This window comes from Betta splendens, chromosome 1 (genome assembly GCF_900634795.4).
Source record: "Betta splendens chromosome 1, fBetSpl5.4, whole genome shotgun sequence".
Lineage (NCBI taxonomy): Eukaryota > Metazoa > Chordata > Actinopteri > Anabantiformes > Osphronemidae > Betta > Betta splendens.
The window spans coordinates 21,322,470-21,345,702 of record NC_040881.3 but is presented as its reverse complement, the minus strand read 5'-3'; the positions used below and the strand labels follow the sequence as shown (position 1 = coordinate 21,345,702).

General features: G+C 42.3%; 2 protein-coding genes across 2 annotated transcripts; both read right to left on the bottom strand.

Moving 5' to 3' along the window:
* Nucleotides 1-7,729: 7,729 nt before the first annotated feature.
* LOC129603959 (NACHT, LRR and PYD domains-containing protein 12-like) lies at nucleotides 7,730-23,065 on the bottom strand. The gene is made up of 7 exons (XM_055507945.1): nucleotides 22,006-23,065; nucleotides 21,310-21,480; nucleotides 20,337-20,510; nucleotides 9,872-10,045; nucleotides 9,352-9,525; nucleotides 8,985-9,031; nucleotides 7,730-8,865 (listed from the first exon to the last, which is right to left on the bottom strand). The coding sequence occupies exons 1-7, from the start codon at nucleotides 22,926-22,928 to the stop codon at nucleotides 8,321-8,323; spliced, it is 2,208 nt and encodes a 735-aa protein (XP_055363920.1). The 5' UTR covers nucleotides 22,929-23,065; the 3' UTR covers nucleotides 7,730-8,320.
* LOC129603991 (protein NLRC3-like) lies at nucleotides 10,664-13,462 on the bottom strand. The gene is made up of 3 exons (XM_055508206.1): nucleotides 13,329-13,462; nucleotides 12,453-12,681; nucleotides 10,664-12,323 (listed from the first exon to the last, which is right to left on the bottom strand). The coding sequence occupies exons 2-3, from the start codon at nucleotides 12,487-12,489 to the stop codon at nucleotides 10,795-10,797; spliced, it is 1,566 nt and encodes a 521-aa protein (XP_055364181.1). The 5' UTR covers nucleotides 12,490-12,681; nucleotides 13,329-13,462; the 3' UTR covers nucleotides 10,664-10,794.
* Nucleotides 23,066-23,233: the final 168 nt, after the last annotated feature.

Here is a 23,233-nt window from a genome sequence, read left to right as displayed (position 1 = left end):
CAATGATTACCATATCACTAAGCCCTATCCATCTAGTAGTCCAAAGGTTTATTGTTACAGTCAGGCACTCTGAGCAGGAAAGCAGATACCCACGTGACCAACCATACTGTTCCCCATATCATCATTCTCCTTATGGAAAACCCCCTGCTCTTGATAACTACTGTGGTCCCAAGCCAACCATCCCTGACCTTAAGTCAGAAGACCCCACGTGGGTTTGCCAGACTAAGACTAGCTCTGGACAACTTACTTCCATATTATGCTCCAGAGCACATTAAGTTTCAAATACTTATGGACCATCTCAAGTGTGAAGAGGCACTACTCATAGCTTCATAACTTTTACAGCAGCAGCTCATTTCCATTTACAGACACCACATTTGTAGCACTTCAAAGCGACCACCTACAGTGAGGGAAAAAATTATTTGAACCCCAGCTGATTTTGTAAGTTTGCCCACTAACTGATGATCAGTCTATAATTTCAATGGTAGGTTTATTTGAACAGTGAGAGACAACAATGACAAAAAAAATCCAGAAAAATGCGTTTCAAAAAGAGTTATAAATTAATTTGCATTTCCATGAAGGACATAAGTATTTGATCCCCTATCCGTCAGCAAAATCTCTAGCTCCCAGGTGGATCTTATACAGGTAATGAGCTGACATTGGCAGCCCTCTCAGCTCGTTACCTGTATAAAAGAGACCTGTCCACAGAAGCAATCAATCAATCCAGATTCCAAACTCTTGACCATGGCCAAGACCAAAGAGCTTTCCAAGGATGTCAGGGACAAGATTGTCGACCTACACAAGGCTGGAATGGGCTACAAGACCATCGCCAAGCAGCTGGGTGAGAAGGTGACAACAGTTGGTGCAATTATTTGCAAATGGAAGAAACATAACATAAGTTAACTGCCAATTTCCCTCGGTCTGGATATCCACGCAAGATCTCACCTCGTGGAGTTTCAATGATAATGAGAACGGTGAGTAATCAGCCCAGTACTACTCGGGAGGAACTTGTCAATGGTCTCAAGGCAGCTGGGACCATAGTCACCAAAAAAACACACTATGCTGTGAAGGGCTGAAATCCTGCTGTGCCCACAAGGTCCCCCTGCTCAAGAAAGCCCATCTACAGGCCCGTTTGAAGTTTGCCACTGAACATCTGACTGATTCAGAGGAAGACTGGGTGAAAGTGTTGTGGTCAGATGAGACCAAAATCAAGCTCTTTGGCATCAACTCAACTCGCCGTGTTTGGAGGAGGAGAAATGCTGCCTATGACTCAAAAACACCGTCCTCACCGTCAAATATGGAGGTGGAAACATTATGCTTTGGGGGTGTTTTTCTGCCAAGGGGACAGTACAATTGCACCGCAACAAAGGGAGGATGGATGGGGCCATGTACCGTCAAATGTTGGGTGAGAACCTCCTTCCCTCAGGCAGGGCATTGAAAATGGGTCGTGGTTGGGTATTCCAGCATGACAGTGATCCAAAACACACGGCCAAGGCAACAAAGGATTGGCTCAAGGAGAAGCATATTAAGGTCATGGAGTGGCCTAGTCAGTCTCCAGACCTTAATCCCATAGAAAACCTATGGAGGGAGCTGAAGGTTCGAGTTGCCAAGCATCAGCCACAAAACATTAATGACTTGGAGAGGATCTGCAAAGAGGAGTGGGCCAAAATCCCCCCTGAGATGTGTGCAAACCTTGTGGCCAACTACAAGAAACGGCTGACCTCTGTCATTGCCAACAAAGGTTTTGCCACCAAGTACTAAAGCACGTTTTTCAAAGGGATCAAATACTTATTTTCTTCATAGAAATTCAAATTAATTTATAACTTTTTTTTGGAACGCATTTTTCTGGATTTTTTTGTCATTGTTGTCTCTCACTATTCAAATAAACCTACCATAAAAATTATAGACTGATCATTTCTTTGTTATTGGGCAAACTTACAAAATCAGCTGGGGTTCAAAAAATTTTTTCCCTCACTGTATTTTACTGCAGTATGGTCGTGTCGCCAGCGCGTCCCTGACTAAGGATTTTTAATCCTGCAGCAAGCTGAAAAAAATCAGGGTGCTAGTCTTAAGCACAAAAAACAATGTCATATTTATTGTATCATTAAATGTAGAGTAGTTCATTTTTAAATATTATAGATTATTATTTGTCTTTGCTCGGTAGTGCGCGCTAGTGTTTGTCTTTACACAGTTCCCAGGCCAGCCGAGAGACACAGTCCCTCCTCCAGCCAATCCAATAGAATAATATAAGTATGATAACAGAAAATAGGAATCTATATTTATTCATCAATCTGTGTTATAAATGTATTTTATATGAATATATATGTATGGAAGTGGCGCTGTGATGATGGTAGGTGGTGATGATGTGAAGTGGTGATGTGACGTTCCAACGATGGTGCTGAGGAGCGGTTATTCATAGGCAGATGACTTGGATCAAGTTGTCAATATGCGCTAGTGTTTGTTGTCAATTGCTGATGTTGCTGCTGCCTTTATACAGTATGTCCTCGTGTTAAAGTACTGTGTCGGGTCTGTGTATGTTTTAACGGTTTAATTTCCCCCTCCAGAATAAAAGTTGGGAAGACGAGAAAACAAGTCGTTTTAGAACGTTTTAGAACCAGAGGACCTGTTAATGTGTCTTGACACGCCGGTAACACAGCACGTGGTTGTTTGGGTTGGCTGTCATGGCAAAGTAGTCAGGACCACAGCTCCCAGTAAATCCAGTAACTTCGTATTGTAACGAGAAACCCCCACCCCACTACCACACACGCTGTAAGATTTGCTCTGACGGTACGCACGTTAGGCGCCAGATGTGCGGTGTAAGAAAGTGAGACTCTTATTTTGAAACACAGTACAACGACGACAGGAAGCCGGTGCTCAAGGGCAACTAGACCCGAAATTGGATTTGAAGCCGTTTCCGGTTTTCTCATTTTGAGGAAAAAACGGAAAACGAGAAAACACATTAAGAGAAGAGACACACAGTGTGTTTCCAAATGTTAACGGTTATACTGGATGAAATTGAAAATAACTTCTGCTCTGCAGCATAAACCCCTTGACCACTTTTAAGGTGTGTGTGAGAAAAGTTAAACCAGTAAGATATAGCCAATGTCCTTTAAATGGAAGCTCCAACATTTTACCGGAATAACATTAATATCTGCAGAAAAACAAACTTTTATTACAAGGACAACACAGTGGATTTGGAACTCGCTCGTCGTAAACACTGCGTCTGATGTTGGTTCAAACGCTAAAGCAAACTTCACATCCATTCCCCCTACTCCGTATTCGCACAGAGACATTAACATATTGTCACCACTCGATCAATAGGTGTAAAATACTTTAGCTCTGAGACAAAGAAAAAGCTCTATGGGAGATCGGGCAGCATCATCAGCTGCGCCTACGTAGGCTGTGGGACGCCAAAACCTTTCACTTCAATTTTTTTAAATGTTCTTCTTATGGTACTGTATTTCACACAACTCTGGCAGACTACCACTGCTAACTTGTAGAGGATATTATATAATAAAAATAAATGTATTGTATTAAACTATCTCTATGGTATGCCAGAACGCCAGAGGGTCAGCAGATCTCCAACTCATTAATGCAGCAAGTTGTTTTTTCTGCATATATTGATTCTGCATGAGTAATAAGGACTGTTTTACACTTATTTAGCCGAAGACAAAACTCAAGAGGAGATCTGACAATTTGCTCAGCTTCACCTAGTCTGTGGAATGTTTTCCCAGAGCACACGAGAACGCCACAGACTGTGGATGCTTTGTAAAACTTTCAAAGCTTTCAAAGTCGGCAAAATCCAGAGTCGCTCAGATTTATTTGCAAAATCTGATTCTCCCGCAGGAATAATATAATAAAATTGAACGCTGTACGTGGGAGCGCGCACTCGGTCTGTCTAAGCATACAGTACAGCTGCTTATTTCGGTTTTGAACTGCCATAACTTAAAATGGCAGTAAATACTACCAAACAAAAGACTACATCATCTGCTAAATAATACAGGCAGCCAGCCCTATTAGTCATTTGTTATTATCTTGTAATCCATATTATAAAAAATTAGATAACAACGCTGATTGTTCAGTAATAACAACTTCTGTTTCCACCGAGATTCGAACCCGGAATAAAAAAAACTGACGAGTCAAGACTGTTAAACAATAACTAACCACTAAACCACCAAGACATTGTAATATTACTCTACGTGGGCCCATATAACATGGTCTTAGTACGGCGTCATAGAGTTGCAGCACACTTGCCTGTTTGGAATACCCTCATACTTTCTGGGGAAAAATATGAGGCTCTGAAGAGGAGGGTTTTGACCAGCAGCTTCATCACAGCGGCGAGGAGGCTGCTTGAGAAATATAACATCCATGTGTGGGCGGAAAGAGCGCTACAGGCCGGAGAAGCCATTCTGCACAGCCTGAAAGATATAGAGAATGTTGTGGAGGTTCTAGGTGATATACAAGATAAACTGGCGGGGGGGGTCTATTTCAAAAACTGACCGACATGACCTTCAGGAGGCGGTTGACCTCTGGGAGGGGCACATTTGTGATAATAGTTTGTAGTTCATTCTAGTTTCATTTATTCGTATTGTGTACTCATTCTAATTTCATTTTTTTGTATTGCATCTTTTGCTTGTACTCAATCATGTATTGTAATCACATTGTAAGCGTTTATTCATTTTTGTATAACCAATGTAACATTTATTCTTTTAAAAAAATAAAAGCTTTTGAATTTGTAAAAAGACGACTGAAGTGAATGAAAAAACATATAACGAAGTAGAAACAGGATTCTGGCAAAAAAGTTACAGATCGCTTCAAAGAGTTTTTAGCAAAAGAAGATGCATGCACGCTGTATAAGCCGGTAAGAATCTGTTTCCCTAGAAACAGGGTGTTTGTGTCAAGACCTCTGAACCAATTTCAGGCCAATCTCTGTGACATGCAGGTCCTAGCTTTATACAACGGCGGTTATAAATTTCTGCTGACCGTTATTTATGTATTCTCTAAGGAAGCGTACATTAGGCCTATTAAGAATAAGAGAGCAAAAGAGGTGGCGGGTGCTTTTGATTCCGTTCTTGGGGAGAATCCCTAAATTTATTCAGACGGATCAGGGAAAAGAGTTTTACAACAAGCTATGTAAGGCTCTGATGAAAACACACGAAATCACGCATTTCAGCACATCCATCCATCCTTTAAGACATAAAAAGGCCTTAAAGATTAATTTTAAAGTCAGGGATATTGTACGAATATCGAAGCTAAGAGGCGTTTTTTGACATAAAATATACTCAGGTGTTCACGGACGAGCTTTTTAAAATAACAGAATGCATTCCTATGATACCTCCGGTTTACAAACTCTGTGATTACAGTACAACGATGAGCCCGTCGAAGGATCCTTTTATAATGCAGAATTGCAAAAAGTAACTGTGACCAGTGACAAGGCGTTCAAAGTGGAAAAGATTCTGGGCAAACGCAAAATTGGAGGGGTGGTTCTGGTTAAATAGTTGAACTGACCCGAAAAGTTTAACAGTTATATAAAGGCATTGGAGATTGTAAACGTATAAGATGTGGGCGAGGATGGTTTTTACATCACCCTGTCATCCAACGCCAGTGTTGAGCTGTTCCCAGACAACACGCCCTCTGTATTTCGCGCGGATCTAGTGCGGCATATAGATTTAAAAGGACCTTGGGAAGTTGCTCTAACAGACATGTCGCACATGCATACATGGGTAACACAACAACTGCTGCGACCACGCCAAGCGCACGTTTCAGCCACTGCGCGCTTCCGCGATCAGGTGACATTATATAGCCCCACGTGTTTGTGTCACCACAAGTCTTATTCACGCTAGTCCCACTTCACACTCCTTTACATGCTTCTTTCCCTGTGAGCGCCAGACATGTGCGCTCCATTCAAAGGGCTCACCAGCACACGCGCAGCTGTGCCACCTCACCACGCCTCTAAAAGGGGGGCCCTCCTCCTTTCTCTTTCTCTCTCTCTCTCTCTCTCCCACACACACACACACACACACACACACACACACACACACACACACACACACACACACACACACACACACACACACACACACACACACAGAGTTAAGTGTTTCACTTACCAAACTAAAGACCATTGTCATATATTTATACATATTTAAGCTAATAACCAAAATTTGTGAATCTAAATTATAAACATAATTGGTATTTCCACATAATTTGCGCTCCTTCCATATCCCCAACATAATTGGTGACAATCAAATAATCTGCTGGTGGATGCAACAATCCACAACCGTGTGTGGCAGAAACCAAGGTGCCCTTTGTTTAGCACTAGTTAATGAGAACTGAAATAGGAACAAAAATGGGCAACGTGAATCTTCGGAGATCCTGTGCTGAACGTTTCCCCAGGCAGGGAAATCTAGACTTTCAAGGAGTTGTTGCAAAGATCTTAGAAGTGTCAGTAACAAAGTTAGAAGACCTCAATAGTTATACTATTGATGACTGTGAAGCTGAATTGCAGAGATATTTATCTTGTCTTCATCGATCTCATGCAACGAGAGAATGTACACAGACTGTAGTCCACACCAGACACAGACATGTACACTTCATAAAGACACCAACCTGACAATGCCTTGTTAGCTAACAACTCTTTCATGAGTTGACCACCAAACTGTAACCACACCTCTCTTCACTCATCTTTCCCTTTCTCTTCTTGTGTTTCCTTTCACCCAAGAAACACATTGGACACACACACACACACACACACACACACACACACACACACACACACACACACAAACACACACACACACACACACACACACACACCTCTTATCTCAGGTAACGCGCATACACATATAGTACGTTCACAGGAACACACCATAAGATTAAATTGTGATTCGCTGAGTTATCCAAGATGGTGTTGACACTGGAGTTAATATCAATTGTTTAATAAAGCGTTCATAATTTAATTTGTCGTTGTCTTTGATTATTTGTATATGGTTTTACAGCACTGGTAAATTGAGTCGGCTATGGTACGGAGTTCACCCTTCAACCAACTTAAATACAATTGAGACTGTATTGGCTATTACAAATTGGTTATTGGTCCCTGGTAACAGGGTGGTGCCCCGTAAATGCATTAATTATTAATTCAATTAATTATTATTATTAATCAATAATAGTTAAGTGGTTCACTTACCAAACTATAGATCTTTGTCATATAGTTATATATTTAAGCTTTTGAGATCAGGTGGTGTTACTAATTCATTTGGCAATACCACCACCCTCACACTGCCCCAACAGTGGTAGAGCACAAAAGAGGAGGATGAGGAGGATGAGGAAGATGGAGATGGAGACAAGACACGAGGAGAGAAAACAGGCCTCAGAGGTCAAATTGGAACAAAAAGAGGGTTCAGGACACAGAGAAATAGATGGAATGAGAAAAGAGAGCTTGTGTCCATCAGAGGAGAAGCAACGTGCGGGAGCCTCCCAGGAAAGAATCCCTCCAGCAGATAAATCAACATGGAAAAGCAGCAACAGCTTCAGCTGATGGATGAATGTGACCAGGATCTTCAGCCTGAGAGAGAAGTAGGAACAGCTGAGCCCAGCTGGGAGTCACTCATGTCACACTGATGGACACTTACACCAAAGCAGGATGAAGAGAAAGAGCAGCTGAAAACTGGGTCAGAACACGCTTCTGAAAGGATTCAACTGAGTCAGAGGAAAGTGAATCAGAAACACTGAACCAGATGTGGTGAGATTTTATTACATTATTATTTCAGTATATACCGTACAGAGTGTGGAGGTTCATCATGTGACTCTGAATCTATTATGACTCATGTTACATCATGATGATCGTTATAATGTAATCACAGTTCAAAGTGATGGACATTTCTATGTTGTGATTATAACGTGATCATTTATTGTTAAAGGTAAATGAAGCACTTTAATGTGAGGCTGAGCTGCTCTCTTCTACTAGAGGGAAAGAAAATGATCAGAAACATTCAATCAACAGTTTTCATTGAACAATCAGCTGTGAAAATCTGGAAGCTTCTCACTCATTCAGCTCAGTGATTCTTCTCTGATGTCACAGTTGATCACATATGGAACTGAAACATCCTGATATTCACTGGAAAACAACTTCACAACAAGTCATCAACATTTGATCCTAGAATAATCAGAACTTCCATTTTTAAAGGACGGAAGAGGAAGAAGTTCACAAGGAATCATTTAGAACTGGTTTAGAAAGAAACTGGTTTAATACATGCATCTGAAAACGAGACAAACACAAACAGACTGAACTATGTTCAACAGTTACAACGTTTCTCTGACAGGATCAAACGACACCACACAGGGACACTGAGGAATCAGGATACACTGAGGAACCAGAACAGAACCCAAACCCAGGATAGAGAGGTTCAGTGAATGTGGTGTTGAAGGTGTGAAGGTGGATCAGTTTGTCAGAGGAGACTCTGTAGAAGGACAGAGAACCAGCAGGACAGTCCACATACACTGATACTCTGTCAGACACAGAGGAAGAGAAGGATGTTACTGTGTTATTGTATCTGACATAGTAACCAACATTAGAGCAGATCAGACTCCAGGACTGATCATTGTATCCAAACCAACAGTCTCTACTTTTTCCTTTCCTTCTGATTCCTCTGTAACTCACTGATATATGAACTCTTCCTTTCCACTCAACCTCCCAGTAACAGCGACCAGTCAGACCATTACTACACAGCAGCTGATACCAGTAGTCAAATCTGTCTGGATGATCAGGATATGACTGATCCTCCTTCACATGTATCACCTTCCTGTTGTTGTCAGACAGTTGTAGTTTCCTGTTCACTGTGTTTGTGTCGATGGTGAGTTGACAGAAATCTGATGGAGAGAACAAGACAAAATCCAGCTGCAGTTATTGATCTATCATCAGTTTGATGATGACTCATGACAGTTTGAAGATGGTTGAATGTTGCTGATCTCAGTAAAAACACACTTACACTTGCTCAGACCTGGTCTCAACCATCGGACTCCACCAGGCTCCACCCTGAAAGGAGGAGGGGGTCAGAGACATGCAGACATGGACATTACATGGCTCTCACACACACATTGTTGTAGGATTGTGTTCAGATGGAGGCTTGAATGTAGGGATGGACAAACTAATGTGACACCACAGGAAGCAAAGTCTGAATGTGTTTATTATCACACACTCCAAGGTTGGGTTCTAAGTTCATAAAGCTCCACATCCCTACTTGCTCCTCCATCAGACACTGTGTGTAGTTGTGTCCATACCTGGGTTCTAAGTTCATAAAGCGCCACATCCCTACTTGCTCCTCCATCAGACACTGTGTATAGTTGTGTCCATACCTGAGAGTTTCCAGTCTCCAGTGTGGATCCTTGACTCCAGCAGACAGCAGCTCCACTCCTGAGTCTCCTGGATGATTGTAGCTCAGGTCCAGCTCTCTCAGATGGGAGGGGTTGGAGCTCAGAGCTGAGGCCAGAGAGACACAAGCTTCCTCTGAGAGCAGACAGCCTGACAGCCTGAACACACACAATGTTAAAACACACTTACATACTACAGTTTGGATGAGAGGCACATTTGATCATCTACAGTGGAGAGAAACACTCAGAACTGTTTAATAGGTTCCTGCTTGAAATGTGATCTGATCATCAGCAACGTGACAATGAGAGTCTGGAAACTGGAGTCAGATACTGACAAACCTGGTGAACAACTAGTAAAACAAAGATGGAGAAGTTGAAATCATTTCACATCTTATTTAATATATGTGACGAGTTATTGATCCTCTACAGTGTGACAGACAATGTGAGTGTGATTGTTGTGCACATTTCTTAATGATCTATGATCTTTAACTTCATGAATCCTGACCTGAGAGTCTCCAGTCGACAGTGAGGACTCTCCAGTCCAACAGACAGTAGCTTCACTCCTGAATTCTGCAGGTTGTTGTTACTCAGGTCCAGTTCTCTCAGACTAGAGGACTGAGAGCTGAGAACTGAGGACAGAGCTTCACAGCTTCTCTCTGACAGGTCACACACACTCAGTCTGAGACAGAGGTGGACAAAATTATAAACAATGCAATGTTATTTTTCATTATTTAAAAGACTGCTAGAACAAGCAACTGATGGAAGATACAAGTTAGTTTAAACTGTTTAATCTCTTATTTTAAGGGTTTGACATCTGAAAACACTCGCATTTAAAACAATAAGAATAAAACCTGAGAGTCTCCAGTCGACAGTGAGGACTCTTCAGTCCAGCAGACAGTAGCTTCACTGATGAATCCTGCAGGTTGTTGTTACTTAGGTCCAGGTCTCTCAGACTAGAGGACTGAGAGCTGAGAACTGAGGACAGAGCTTCACAGCTTCTCTCTGACAGGTTACAGCTACTCAGTCTGGTGAGACAGTAATGAACATAAATTGTAATCAAAATGAAACATGAACAACACTAAAAAAAGCTATGCAAATTCAGTAAAGCAGAGAAAGACAACCACATTTATACTCACGTCTCTCAATCAAAACATTACTGATTAAATAAATGGTACATTCAACATTTAGAAGCTTTACAAAATACTTACAGAGCTGTGTTGGAAGCTTTGACCACAGGCAGCAGCCTCAGAAGAGCCTCCTCTGAAGCAAAGAATTTATTCAGCTCAAATACTTCAAGATCATTTGCTGAAGACAATAAGATGAAAACCAGAGCTGACCACTGGGCAGGAGACAGTTTATCTGTGGAGAGACTTCCTGATTTCAGATAGTCTTGGATCTCCTTTACTAGAGAACAATCATTCAGTTCATTCAGACAGTGGAAGAGGTTAATGCTTTTCTCTGCAGAAGGAAACTCTGTGATTTTGTCTGATTTTTCTCAAGAGAAAATCCCAGGAGGAAGCGGAGGACCAGGTCCAGGTGTCCATTTGGACTCTCTAAAGCCTTGTCCACAGCAACGTGGTAGAACTGTGTATATTCATGTTTCATCATGAAAGGTTGCATCATCATATTTTTAATCACAGATAATTGTAGTGATGATTGTTGTTCTGACAGAAGACTGACTCCAGACTTGATAAAGGTCAGATGGACATGAAGAGCAGCCAGAAACTCCTGAACACTCAGATGGACGAAGCAGAACACCTTGTCCTGATACAGCCCTTTTTCCTCTTTAAAGACCTGTGTGAACACCCCTGAATAAACTGAGACTGCTCTGACATCGATGCCACACTCTGTCAGGTCTGACTCATAGAAGATCAGGTTTCCTTTCTGCAGCTGCTCAAAAGCCAGTTTTCCCAGAGACGCAATCATCTTCCTGCTCTCTGGACTCCAGAGTGGATCTGTCTCAGCTCCTCCATCATACTTGATGTTCTTCACTTTGGTTTGAACCACCAGGAAGTGGATGTACATCTCCGTCAGGGTCTTGGGCAGCTCTCCTCCCTCTCTGGTTTTCAGCAGCTCCTCCAGAACCGTAGCAGTGATCCAGCAGAAGACTGGGATGTGGCACATGATGTTGAGGCTTCGTGACGTCTTGATGTGGGAGATGATTGTTGTGGCCTGCTGCTCATCTCTGAACCTCTTTCTGAAGTACTCGTCCTTCTGTGGGTCAGTGAACCCTCTGACCTCCGTCACCATGGCAACACAGCCAGGAGGGATCTGATTGGCTGCTGCAGGTCGTGTGGTGATCCAGAGGTGAGCAGAGGGAAGCAGGTTCCCCCTGATCAGGTTTGTCAGCAGCACATCCACTGAGGTGGACTCTGTGACATCAGTCAGGGTTTTAGTCTTGTTAAAGTCCAGAGGAAGTCGACACTCATCCAGACCGTCCAAGATGAAAACAACCTTAAAGTGTTTAAAAATGAAGATTCCTGCTGCTTTGGTTTCACAGAAGAAGTGATGAACAAGTTCCACCAAGCTGAACTTTTGCTCTTTCAGCACATTCAGCTCTCTGAAGGTGAATAGAAATGTGAAGTGTATGTCCTGGTTAGTTTTGCCTTCAGCCCAGTCCAGAGTGAACTTCTGTGTTAGGACTGTTTTCCCAATGCCAGCCACTCCCTTTGTCATCACTGTTCTGATGGCTCCATCTCTTCCAGCTGAGCCTTTAAAGACGTCTTCTGGTCTGATGCTTGTTTCTGCTCTGTCTGGTTTCCTGGAGGCGGTTTCAATCTGTCTGACCTCATGTTCATCGTTGACCTCTCCAGTCCCTCCCTCTGTGATGTAGAGCTCTGTGTAGATCTGGTTCAGAAGGGTTGGCTTTCCTGCTTTAGCGATGCCTTCAAAGACACACTGGAACTTCTGCTTCAGGCGAGATTTAAGTTGATCCTGACAAAGTGTAGCAGAAGATCCTGAATGAACAATAAAATGGTTATGATTCATGAAGATAGACGAATGAGAATTTGGTCCACATATGAAAAAACTCAACAAATCAGTAAATATGTGATTGCTTCTCTGATCATGTAGATAAATCATCTTACTGCTCTGCAGGCGGTCAGCCAGCTCCTCCTGCTTCATCCTCCTGAGGAAGTTCACTGTGATCTTCAGAAACGCGTCTCTGCTGCTCCTCCTCTGCTCTTCGTCCTCACAATCCAACTCCTCCTCATCCTCCCTCTGACTCCCTAAGCATTTTGGGTAATCTGGACTCAGACCCTTCTGGATCTTTTTCACCTCCTTCTTCACAAACGTGACAATGTTTTCCTCCAGCACCTGTAGTGGTGAAGGTTTACTGTCACAGTCAGTTGGCTCAGACTCAGCAGCTCTGTTCATTGTTCAACATATCTCTGCCTCATCTCTCAACAAGTGTTGGAATAAGGAAGCTGCAGAGGTCAGACTGGTTTTACTAGGCAGCTCCCAGTGTGAATATGTTGAACTGTGTCAGTATGAAGCAGAGCTGCTGCTCACACTAGGAACATTTTACTACTTCCTACATTCATTTATTGTTGGACGTCAGCCCTGGTGCCGACACTGGGGACAAACATTTGTCTAGTAGTAGTCTCCAGTAGTAACTTTAATTTATTGCTGGAAGTAAAGATGCTTTAAGACATTTAGCCAAAAAATAATGTAGAAACATCAGTAAACGGATTTGATTAGAGTTGAACATTTGTGTGGACATCTGCCTGCAAGTCAGCACTTCCTTAAAAGAGGAACAGCTCCTGAGACGCTCTATAGGATCAGAGCTTTATCTACTGGCTGAATAGAGATTTGAGTGTTTGCTGGAAAAACAGTTTAAAAAAAAGCTTCTCGTTCACATCAACACCTTTACCTCACATCAGAAAGATTGAGAAATGAAATCATCATCATATACTGTAAACGTTGCATTGTATTGTTCAACTTGATTCAAATGAACAACTCACTTTGACTCTAATGCATGTTGGTCTTTAAAATTACCAATAATGTCCTTTGACCTATTGCTCTGGAAGGACATGCAGCTGGGTTCAGGTTTAGGTTCACGTCCAAGTTCAGCAGATTCTTGTCTCTGATGAAACCTGACAGAAAAACAACTTTGGTGACTCTCACATATTCAGTCCACATTTAGCTTCATAAATGACCAATAATACAAAATATGCAATGATGACATATTAATTAGTATCTGTGACTTCAGACAGAATCAGTCAGATGGCCTCAGTCATCTCACCTCTGAGCTTTGTTCTGGCTCTCATGGTCTTCACACAGACTGGTTTTAGAGGGCAGGGCTCCCTCCTCTCTGTCCTCACACTTACTCATGAATTCACACTTTCCACTTTCAGGTGGAGAAGAAAAACAAATCATTTATCTGGAAATGAACTGAAATACATTTACAATACATTCATGGTTTGCATGCTTTGTCAGTGTGAGTAACAGCAGTTAGGCACATATGTCTGATTCTCAGCCTGCAGGGTAGACATCGCTGTGGCTAACTGTTGTTAGCGTTCATTTTAAAATCCCCTGTTTTTCCATCACCTTACTTTTTGGACTCTCACACTACTGAAATTGAGAGAATTTCTCTCTACAATGTTTTGCAGTATATGAAGCAGAGCTCCAACATTATACCAAACACATATGTGAAGTGTATGTTGGATGCAGTGCACATGACAAACAAATCCCTTGGACCCAGGGTTGGGTCAGCTATCACACACTTACCACTTATAGACTTACAAACATAGTTGTACAAAAAATTATAATTAGGACAGAATGAATCTACATCTAAACACATTGACAAAATTATCACATTCATTCCATTTTGATAAGACATACATTTAGCAAATTTAGTAAAAACATATTTTCTTAGAAAAAGAATGAGAAACATACAACTTTAGTTTTTCTATTTGCCAAAAACAATAAACAACTAATAATTATATATAATAATGAGAATTACTGGTTTAGAATTAAACTTGGCTATATGACAACACAAGTTGAAACATATAGAGATAGATACACAGACAGAGGGCAATAGACATTATGTCCATGAAAGCTCTGTCCTGGTTTGCCATCAGTGCAATAGAGTGCATACTCACCCACACAGACTTTGTACTTTTGGTCACAGGAAGAAGAGGTCAGAACTACAAAAGGAACCTGTCTTTCTCCCTTGAAGGGTGTAAATGTGTTCTACTGATGCCCTATCCTGTTAACGAATGATAAAAACATACTGTAATGAGCGGCTGTGGCTGCATGGGTGGTCAGCTGATCTGCTATGACTGGCTGGCTGCTGAACAGGGTTTGAACAGAGGTGGCTGAGGTGATGCATGGACACATTCTCTCTTCTTCCTTACAAATAGTATGAAGGTTTTACTACAGTACATTACGCCACACGGGAACAAAAACTCCACCATATCCACAGTTTACAATATCAAGAAAAGATTCATTTAAACAGAGTGGTGGCAAAAAAGTCAACTAACTTAAAACCTGTGTTTTAAAACTAAGTAAATAAGAAGAACCGAGGTGTGTATACACCTCATAACCTGATAAACTAGTTAGAGACGTCATGTGTTGTGATTTTTAACCCTTTAATGTCCGACACCACATTAAAAAACTGCAGCAGTGTCAAAAGTAGTTTCACTCCCAGCAACAGGTTGAATCCGTCCCTGAAACGTAGCGTCTAACACCCAGACAGGCGTGTGGTGGTTTCTTACCAGAGTCTTTTCTTCTAGTAGTTTGTAGTTTCTTCGGTTCTGAACTTATGTTTGGTTACTTTCGCTTTTGACGCGATGAAAGGATGAACTCCGCAAACAAAAACGACCAATAACTGAACCGCAGGTGTGGACGGATCGATCCTAATATCGATAATATCGATACCAACGCTAGTATTGATATCGATCGATACTGCGACAAAAACATCGATACTTTGGTTGAGTTTTTACTCCTCCGCACTGCTGCCGTGTTTTCAAAGACTAACTATCTCTTCTGTCTGCGTCTCTGAGCGTCTGCACCTGTACGTCAGAGCGAAGCAGACACGCCCCCGCCTTTTGCTTTGAGATCTCACGTGACTCAGCGACTCGGGACAGCGGGAAAAAAAACAGGCGGACGACACAGACGAAGAAGAAGGATGGAAGCAAGAAAGAGTAGCAGCGTGTGCTCATATTTTAAAGCCAGAAATGAAACAATGGCAACCTGTACAATCTGCAAAAACGGTGTTAAATAGTGGCAACACAGTGACAACGCAGTGGACCTCTGATCCTTTTACACCCCAGTGGCTACAGGGATTCACTGTGAGCTATAGTTATTAGACTCCATCGTCACAAAGTCTAATAAAGTCTAATAAAGCCAATGCCATCGTCAAATGTCTTCGTTTAGTGGATGCAGGAAGACTTCTATGGATATGGAATGATAATTGAAACTCTAGAAAAGAGTTCCATTTACAAGAACAGTGCAAACCAAGTTATTCTCAGCTTGAAATCAATAAAACTAAAGAAAGAGGTAAATTTTAGTAAGTTCAAGACACTCATCCTCATGTCTGAGTTGGTGATGGTTTTATTTTACTAAAATTATGTTGGTGTGTTTCCTGCTCAATTTGATCATTTTAAGCAGATACAGAAAGACATGATTATGGCTGATGTTTCCCATAGAGTCTTTTTGAAGTAATACTCGCTGCCCTTTGTTTATTATGTAACAACATGCAGCTCATTGTCTGATATCAAAGAACCCATGTAATGATGATAATATGGATCAGTGACTAGAGGAGCGTTAGGGACTGATAAAGCTTTAATACTAGTCAGTGGTGCGATAAATTAACTTCTCTAAAACAGTTCCGAACAAATTTGTGTTGTTAAGGTAAATAAACAGATTTAATTATAATGAGTAATTGATTCATAAAATAAATCCCCTGTCATTTATGTAGTGTCTTAGGGAATATGTCAGCCAAGATACGTCACTTCCAAAAATATGCACACTGAACCATCTGAAGCATCTCTTAGTTATAAATTCAGATGCTGGTCAACCTCCTTAATACACTGAGTTATTCACTGTTCTTTTCTTTTTCTCCCTCTATCTTACATGCCACCATCGAATTTCATGTTACTATAGAGCAGTGATCTGTAACGGCCGCTAGATGGCGACGTTGCATTGCTCCAATAGGGCTGTGAGCGCGAAATGTCCCTTGCCGGACACCGTACTGTCGTGGATTCTAACGTTTTCTATGTTTTGTGTTCACAGGCGAGCTGTTGTCTTGTAATAGATAAAGTTCTGCTATCCATCTGGGGCATGTATTTAGTGGTACATTTGTATAAGACACTGCACTATGTTGTGGTATAGAAATGTATATGTTTGCGCTAAGCAAATTAATGTGTTGTTGTCACATAGAGTCGCCTTACTGTAACTTAGCCTCAGTTAAGTAGGACTGTTTTGTAATTGATATATGAATGTTTTCTGTGTACATGAATATTTGGTATGGCTTTGTTTCGTTCATATTTCATTCAAGTGAGCGGATTAAAGTTGTACGATAAGATGAGTTTCACTATGTGACCGATAGGTGGCGGTACTGCGCCTTTAAGGATACTGTCCGCTGTCTCATCTGCGGCTCGTCTGTTAACTGACGTTTGCTTTCCTCCTGCTTGTTTCAGCTGCTGTCAGCGTGTCTGGCCATCGCTCCGACAGCTTTACTCAACCAGTGCTGTAGAGAAGGGAAAGACAGGTTAACTAGCGGGTCAAGGTGCTGCTGTTGATTTGGGTGCAAACAGTGGCAGACGCGACATCGCACTCAGCATTTAAAGCTGCTCTGCTCATACTGAATTACACATTACCGTCTGGTATAAAAGTACACACAAGCTTAACCACTTATGTAATAGTATTATTTGACAAATGCGACTGCAACTTAAAACTGACTGTCATGACTCATTAGTAGAGTAACAGACATCAGCTCAAAAAGAATAGAGACAAGGTTTATTATTTAAGGCCTGACTGCCAAAATAATGCTAGATGTTTTTAAGGTCTTGTTGTGAAGTAAACGGTAAATAAAACCTTAACCATATTATTCCGAGAGATAAGATGCTGCTGCTGTAAAGACAGGTTGTTGGTTCAAGTCCTCCATACCTGTAGATGCTTTCAAGTCCTTTTTGTCCAAATAAACTATAAATACAACATGAAACATGCCACAACCTGAGCAGAGCAGTGGCTCAGAGGTTAAGAGGTTGTTCTTGTGAAGTTAGGTTGAGGGTTCAAATCTTGCATGATTCTAGAAACTTTTGGATGCAGCTCTAAAAGTATAAGCTTAAAAGCACGCCAGAAGCATCTCCAAATGTGAAGGGTTCCTCAGTGGTGTAGTGGGTCAGACGATGAGCGTAAGTCGCAAGGCGTACAGACCCCCCCCTGCGTTTCCAGAGAGGTGGAAAGGAGGCCTTATGAAACTGAGAAGTAAAACTAACTAGAATTTTGAACAAAAACTTTAGCTACCAGCTGGCTGGATGGAGATTTCAATGATTAGTGTGTTTGCAAGAAGAACAGTGAATAAAATTCATGGAAAGATCAGGAAATGGGAGCAACACAACTATTTATCAACTGTAATATAGAAGCTGATGAGAGACATTTTTGCAATTTATTTTAATAACAGAAAAATGAAAGATAATGGGACATTTCTCTGACAGGAACAAACCTCCTGATATTCACTGGAAAACAACTTCACAACAAGTCATGAACACTTGATCCTGGAACAATCAGAACTTCCATCTTTAAAAGACGGAGGAGGAAGAAGTTCACAAGGAATCATTTAGAACTGGTTCAGAAAGAAACTGGTTTAATACATGAATCTGAAAACGAGACAGACATGAAAAGACTGAACTATGTTCAACAGTGACAACATTTCTCTGACAGCATCAAACACTCACTACGACAAATCACACAGAGACACTGGGGAACCAGGAAGGAAGCCAAACCCAAACCCAGGATAAAGAGGTTCAGTGAATGTGGTGTTGAAGCTGTGAAGGTGGATCAGTTTGTCAGAGGAGACTCTGTAGAAGGACAGAGAACCAGCAGGACAGTCCACATACACTGATACTCTGTGAGACACAGAGGAGGAGATGAGTGTTACCATGTTATTGTGACAGACACAGTAACCATCATCAGAGCAGATCAGACTCCAGGAATGATCATTGTATCCAAACCAACAGTTTTTACTGTCACCTTTCCTTCTGATTCCTCTGTAACTCACTGATATATAAACTCCTCCACCCCACTCAACCTCCCAGTAACAACGACCAGTCAGACCATTACTACACAGCAGCTGAGGACACCAGTGAAATCCGTCTGGATGATCAGGATATGACTGATCCTCCCACACACGTGTCACCTTCCTGTTGTTGTCAGTCAGTTGTAGTTTCCTGTTCACTGTGTTTGTGTCGATGGTGAGTTGACAGAAATCTGATGGAGAGAACAAGACACAATCCAGCTGCAGTTATTGATCTATCATCAGTTTGATGACGACTCATGACAGTTTGAAGATGGCTGAATGTTGCTGATCTCAGTAAAAACACACTTACACTTGCTCAGACCTGGTCTCAACCATCGGACTCCACCAGGCTCCACCCTGAAAGGAGGAGGGGGTCAGAGACATGCAGACATGGACATTACATGGCTCTCACACACACATTGTTGTAGGATTGTGTTCAGATGGAGGCTTGTATGTAGGGATGGACATTCAGCAAAAGCTAAGGAATTGGATCCTTATGTTGGAATCTACGGAGCAGGAGGTGACATGGAGAAAAGGTTTGACTTCTCTATTTCACTTCATCACTTTTGGTGTCAGACACCTGCTTTTAGTCTCACTCTGTCACCATCAAACTAGTGTGACACCACAGGAAGCAAAGTCTGAATGTGTTTATTATGACACACTCCAAGGTTGGGTTCTAAGTTCATAAAGCTCCACATCCCTACTTGCTCCTCCATCAGACACTGTGTGTAGTTGTGTCCATACCTGAGAGTGTCCAGTCTCCAGTGTGGATCCCTGACTCCAGCAGACAGCAGCTCCACTCCTGAGTCTCCTGGATGATTGTAGCTCAGGTCCAGCTCTCTCAGATGGGAGGGGTTGGAGCTCAGAGCTGAGGCCAGAGAGACACAAGCTTCCTGTGAGAGCAGGCAGCCTGACAGTCTGCTGGCATAAAAGACTTATTATTTATTAATACTTATTGCCTGTTTAATAACTTGGTTCTTTAGTTTAAACTCATTAAAGGACAGTTGGAAAAATCCAGGTGTGCTCATAAAGGACTTTACAGACAATGTGAGTGTTGTGCACATTTCTTAGATGAACTTTAGCTTCATGAATCCTGACCTGAGAGTCTCCAGTCGACAGTGAGGACTCTTCAGTCCAGCAGACAGTAGCTTCACTCCTGAATTCTGCAGGTTGTTGTTACTCAGGTCCAGTTCTCTCAGACTAGAGGACTGAGAGCTGAGAACTGAGGACAGAGCTTCACAGCTTCTCTCTGACAGGTCACACACACTCAGCCTGAAAGATGAAGATGTGGGTTAAGATGGAAATGAAACCATTCAGTGTCTCATGACTTGATGGAGAAAGAACCAACAATATGATCCTGACTGAAAGTGTTTTGTCGTCTTGATTTTCTCAAAAACATTTTTGTGTCTTTATTGTGATTCATTGGTTTGTCTTGATGGATCCTGACTGAAATGTTCCTGAAATTTGCTCCAAAAGATTCTCTGTAGCTCCTTAATACAAGTGTCTTCATTTAGTCTCAGTCGGTTCAAAGAGTCACAGTCAAACATCATCAAACATGTAAATCACATTTAAATCTTTGTCAACACTTACTGACTTTTTTACTTCCTTCCTTTCAGTTATTGAACAGTTGAATGTGATCAGTCCTGAAGGTGACTTGACCTCATAATAAACCTGCTACAGTTCACATCACATTAAGTTCACACAGAACTAAAACGTGGAGTCTGACCTCAGAGTCTCCAGTCGACAGCGACGACTCTCCAGAAAACCACACAGATGCTTCACTCCTGATTCCTCCAGGTTGTTGTTACTCAGGTCCACTTGTGTCAGATGTGACGGGTTGGACTTCAGATCTGAGACCAGAGAATCACAGCTGATCTCTGACAAACTGCAGCCACTCAATCTGAATAAAAAATAAATATGTGGATCAAAGCATTAATAATGGGTCAGATTTGTCCTGATCACTGATGTTTAGTCTAAAATGAGCAGAGTTTGAGCTTGTGTTGTTGTGTCGTCATGATCTCAGCTTCTACACATCATCCACATCAGCACAACATTCATACACCTGTTGATGTCAGCACTGGTTCACAAGCTGCTGCTGGAACCAGTAGAAAACCAGACGTGTTGGATCAAAGACTTCATCTGGTTCCTTTCATTCATCGTCTTCTCTCTAAATCTGAACTATTCTGTGTCGTCTGATGGAAAATGTTCAGACTAATGTTTGGATCAAACTCTAAACTGACCATTATTGATGAAGTGAATCATCTTTAGAACTGATCCCAGTCAGATGGATGTTCTCTCCTCTGGTTCGACATGGAACCTAGAACCTTCTGTAGCAACATGTCTGCAGCCTCATATTCATGCTCCTGTTTCCTGCTTGTGTCTCTACAAAGTGACATCATTGTCTGACAGGAAGCATCACACACAGGTTGAAGTGTCGCCTGTTGATGGAGACGAATCAGACGCCACTAAAGATCCTTCAAACATGTGGAGACATGATTTACTGAGTCTCTGCTTCTGTGTCACATTTATAGAAAAAGACATCACAAACTTCTGTTCATGAGATTCATGGACTCTATAGAGTCACAACAAACTGTCAATCATTCCTGCAAGTTTCTGACACATACGAGTCTCATTTTCTGTTTCAAGTGGAGACGTTGGAAGTGACGAGCTGAAAAACATGACCCAGGAAAAACACTGACCTCAGAGTCTCCAGTCGACAGTGAGGACTCTTCAGTCCAGCACACAGAACCTCCACTGAGTCCTGCAGGTCGCTGTTACTCAGGTCCAGATGTGTCAGATGTGACGGGTTGGACTTCAGAGCTGAGGCCACAACTTCACAGTGAGTCTCTATGAGTCCACAGCCAGAAAGTCTGTGATGACAGAACATATAAAGTCTATAAATGTGAAGTGACTTAATGAATGTTGATGCTGAAGCAGCTGCAGCTCAGTTGGTCTCATCCATCACAAAGTGTGAAGCTCTGTTGGTTCCACCAGATCCCAGAGATTAGAACCAAAGTGTGTCTGGACAGAACCACAAGAACCAGGGACAGATCATAGAAACATGTTGCAGACGCTTCATCCACTGAAAGAAAAGGCCATCAGCTGTGATCACATGTCAACTGTCAAAAGCTTTTAGCAGAAACTCTTCAGAGCTAAAGTTTCTCAGTTGGATTTGACTTAAAGCTCAAGCAAAGAAAGACAGTAGATCCTGATGTTCACTAACTTTACAGCTGCTTTGATCTGATCCTCAACAAATATGTTTTCTAGGAACCAGTAGTTGATGTTTTCACTCTGTGAACTTTTAGATTCTGTGTGTGAAGTGTTTCTCTTTAACACTGAGGCTTCAGCTTCATGTTGCTGTAGAATATTAATGATCACATTAACGTTGGACTTACTGAGCCTTTCTGCAGTTCCTCACAGCTGGGATCAGTCTCCATCGTCCCTCCAGTGATGTGTGGTACTGGTTCAGGTCCAACTCATCCAAAACCTCCTCTGACATCTGCAGCATGTAGGCCAGAGCTGAACACTGGATCTCAGAGAGTTCCTTCTCTGATCTGTTCTCTGACTTCAGGAACTCTTGGATCTGCTGATGGACTGAGTGGTCGTTCATCTCCATCAGACAGTGGAAGATGTTGATGCTTCTGTCTGGAGAGATTCTACCACTGTTCATCTCCTTCAGGTTGTTGATGACTGTCTGGATGGTTTCCGGACTGTTCTCTGTGTGACCCAGCAAACCTCCTAAGATTCTCTGGTTGGACTCCAGGCAGAGGCCATGAAGGAAGCGAACAAACAGGTCCAGGTGGCCGCTTGGACTCTGGAGGGACTTCTTCATGGTTCTACTCAGGACATCATCCAAAGCAGCATTGGAGGTGTCTAGGAAGTTCTGCAGTTCCTCCATCCTTCCTTTGTTGTAACAGAGCATCATGTGAACAGCAGCCAGAAACTCCTGAACGCTCAGATGAACAAAGCTGAACATCTTGTCCTTGGCTTTCCTCCCTCGCTCCTGTTTAAAGATCTCTGTGAACACTCCTGAACACACTGAGGCTCCACTGACATCGATGCCGCTCTCTTTCAGATCTTCCTCATAGAAGATCAAGTTTCCCTTTAGCAGCTGTTCAAAAGCCAGTTTAGCTAATGACTTGATGTAGTTGCCGCTCTGTTCTAGTCCGTACTTGTCTTTAGTCTCATCCATCTGAAACCCCAGGAACTCTGCGTACATCACCGTCAGGGTCTTGGGCAGCTCTCCTCCCTCTCTGGTTTCCAGCAGATCCTCCAGAACCGTAGCAGTGATCCAGCAGAAGACTGGGATGTGGCACATGATGTGGAGGCTTCGTGCTGTCTTGATGTGGGAGATGATTCTGTTACTCTGCTCCTCATCTGTGAATCTCTTCCTGAAGTACTCCTCCTTCTGTGGGTCAGTGAACCCTCTGACCTCCGTCACCACCTCAACAAAGTCTCTGTGAATCTGATTGGCTGCTGCAGGTCGTGTGGTGATCCAGATGCGAGCAGAGCGTAGTAGTTTTCCTCTGATGAGGTTTGTCAGCAGCTCATCCACTGAGGTGGACTCTGTGACGTCACGTTGACCCGTCTCCTTCTTACTGGTGCTACAGTCCAGTTGGAGGC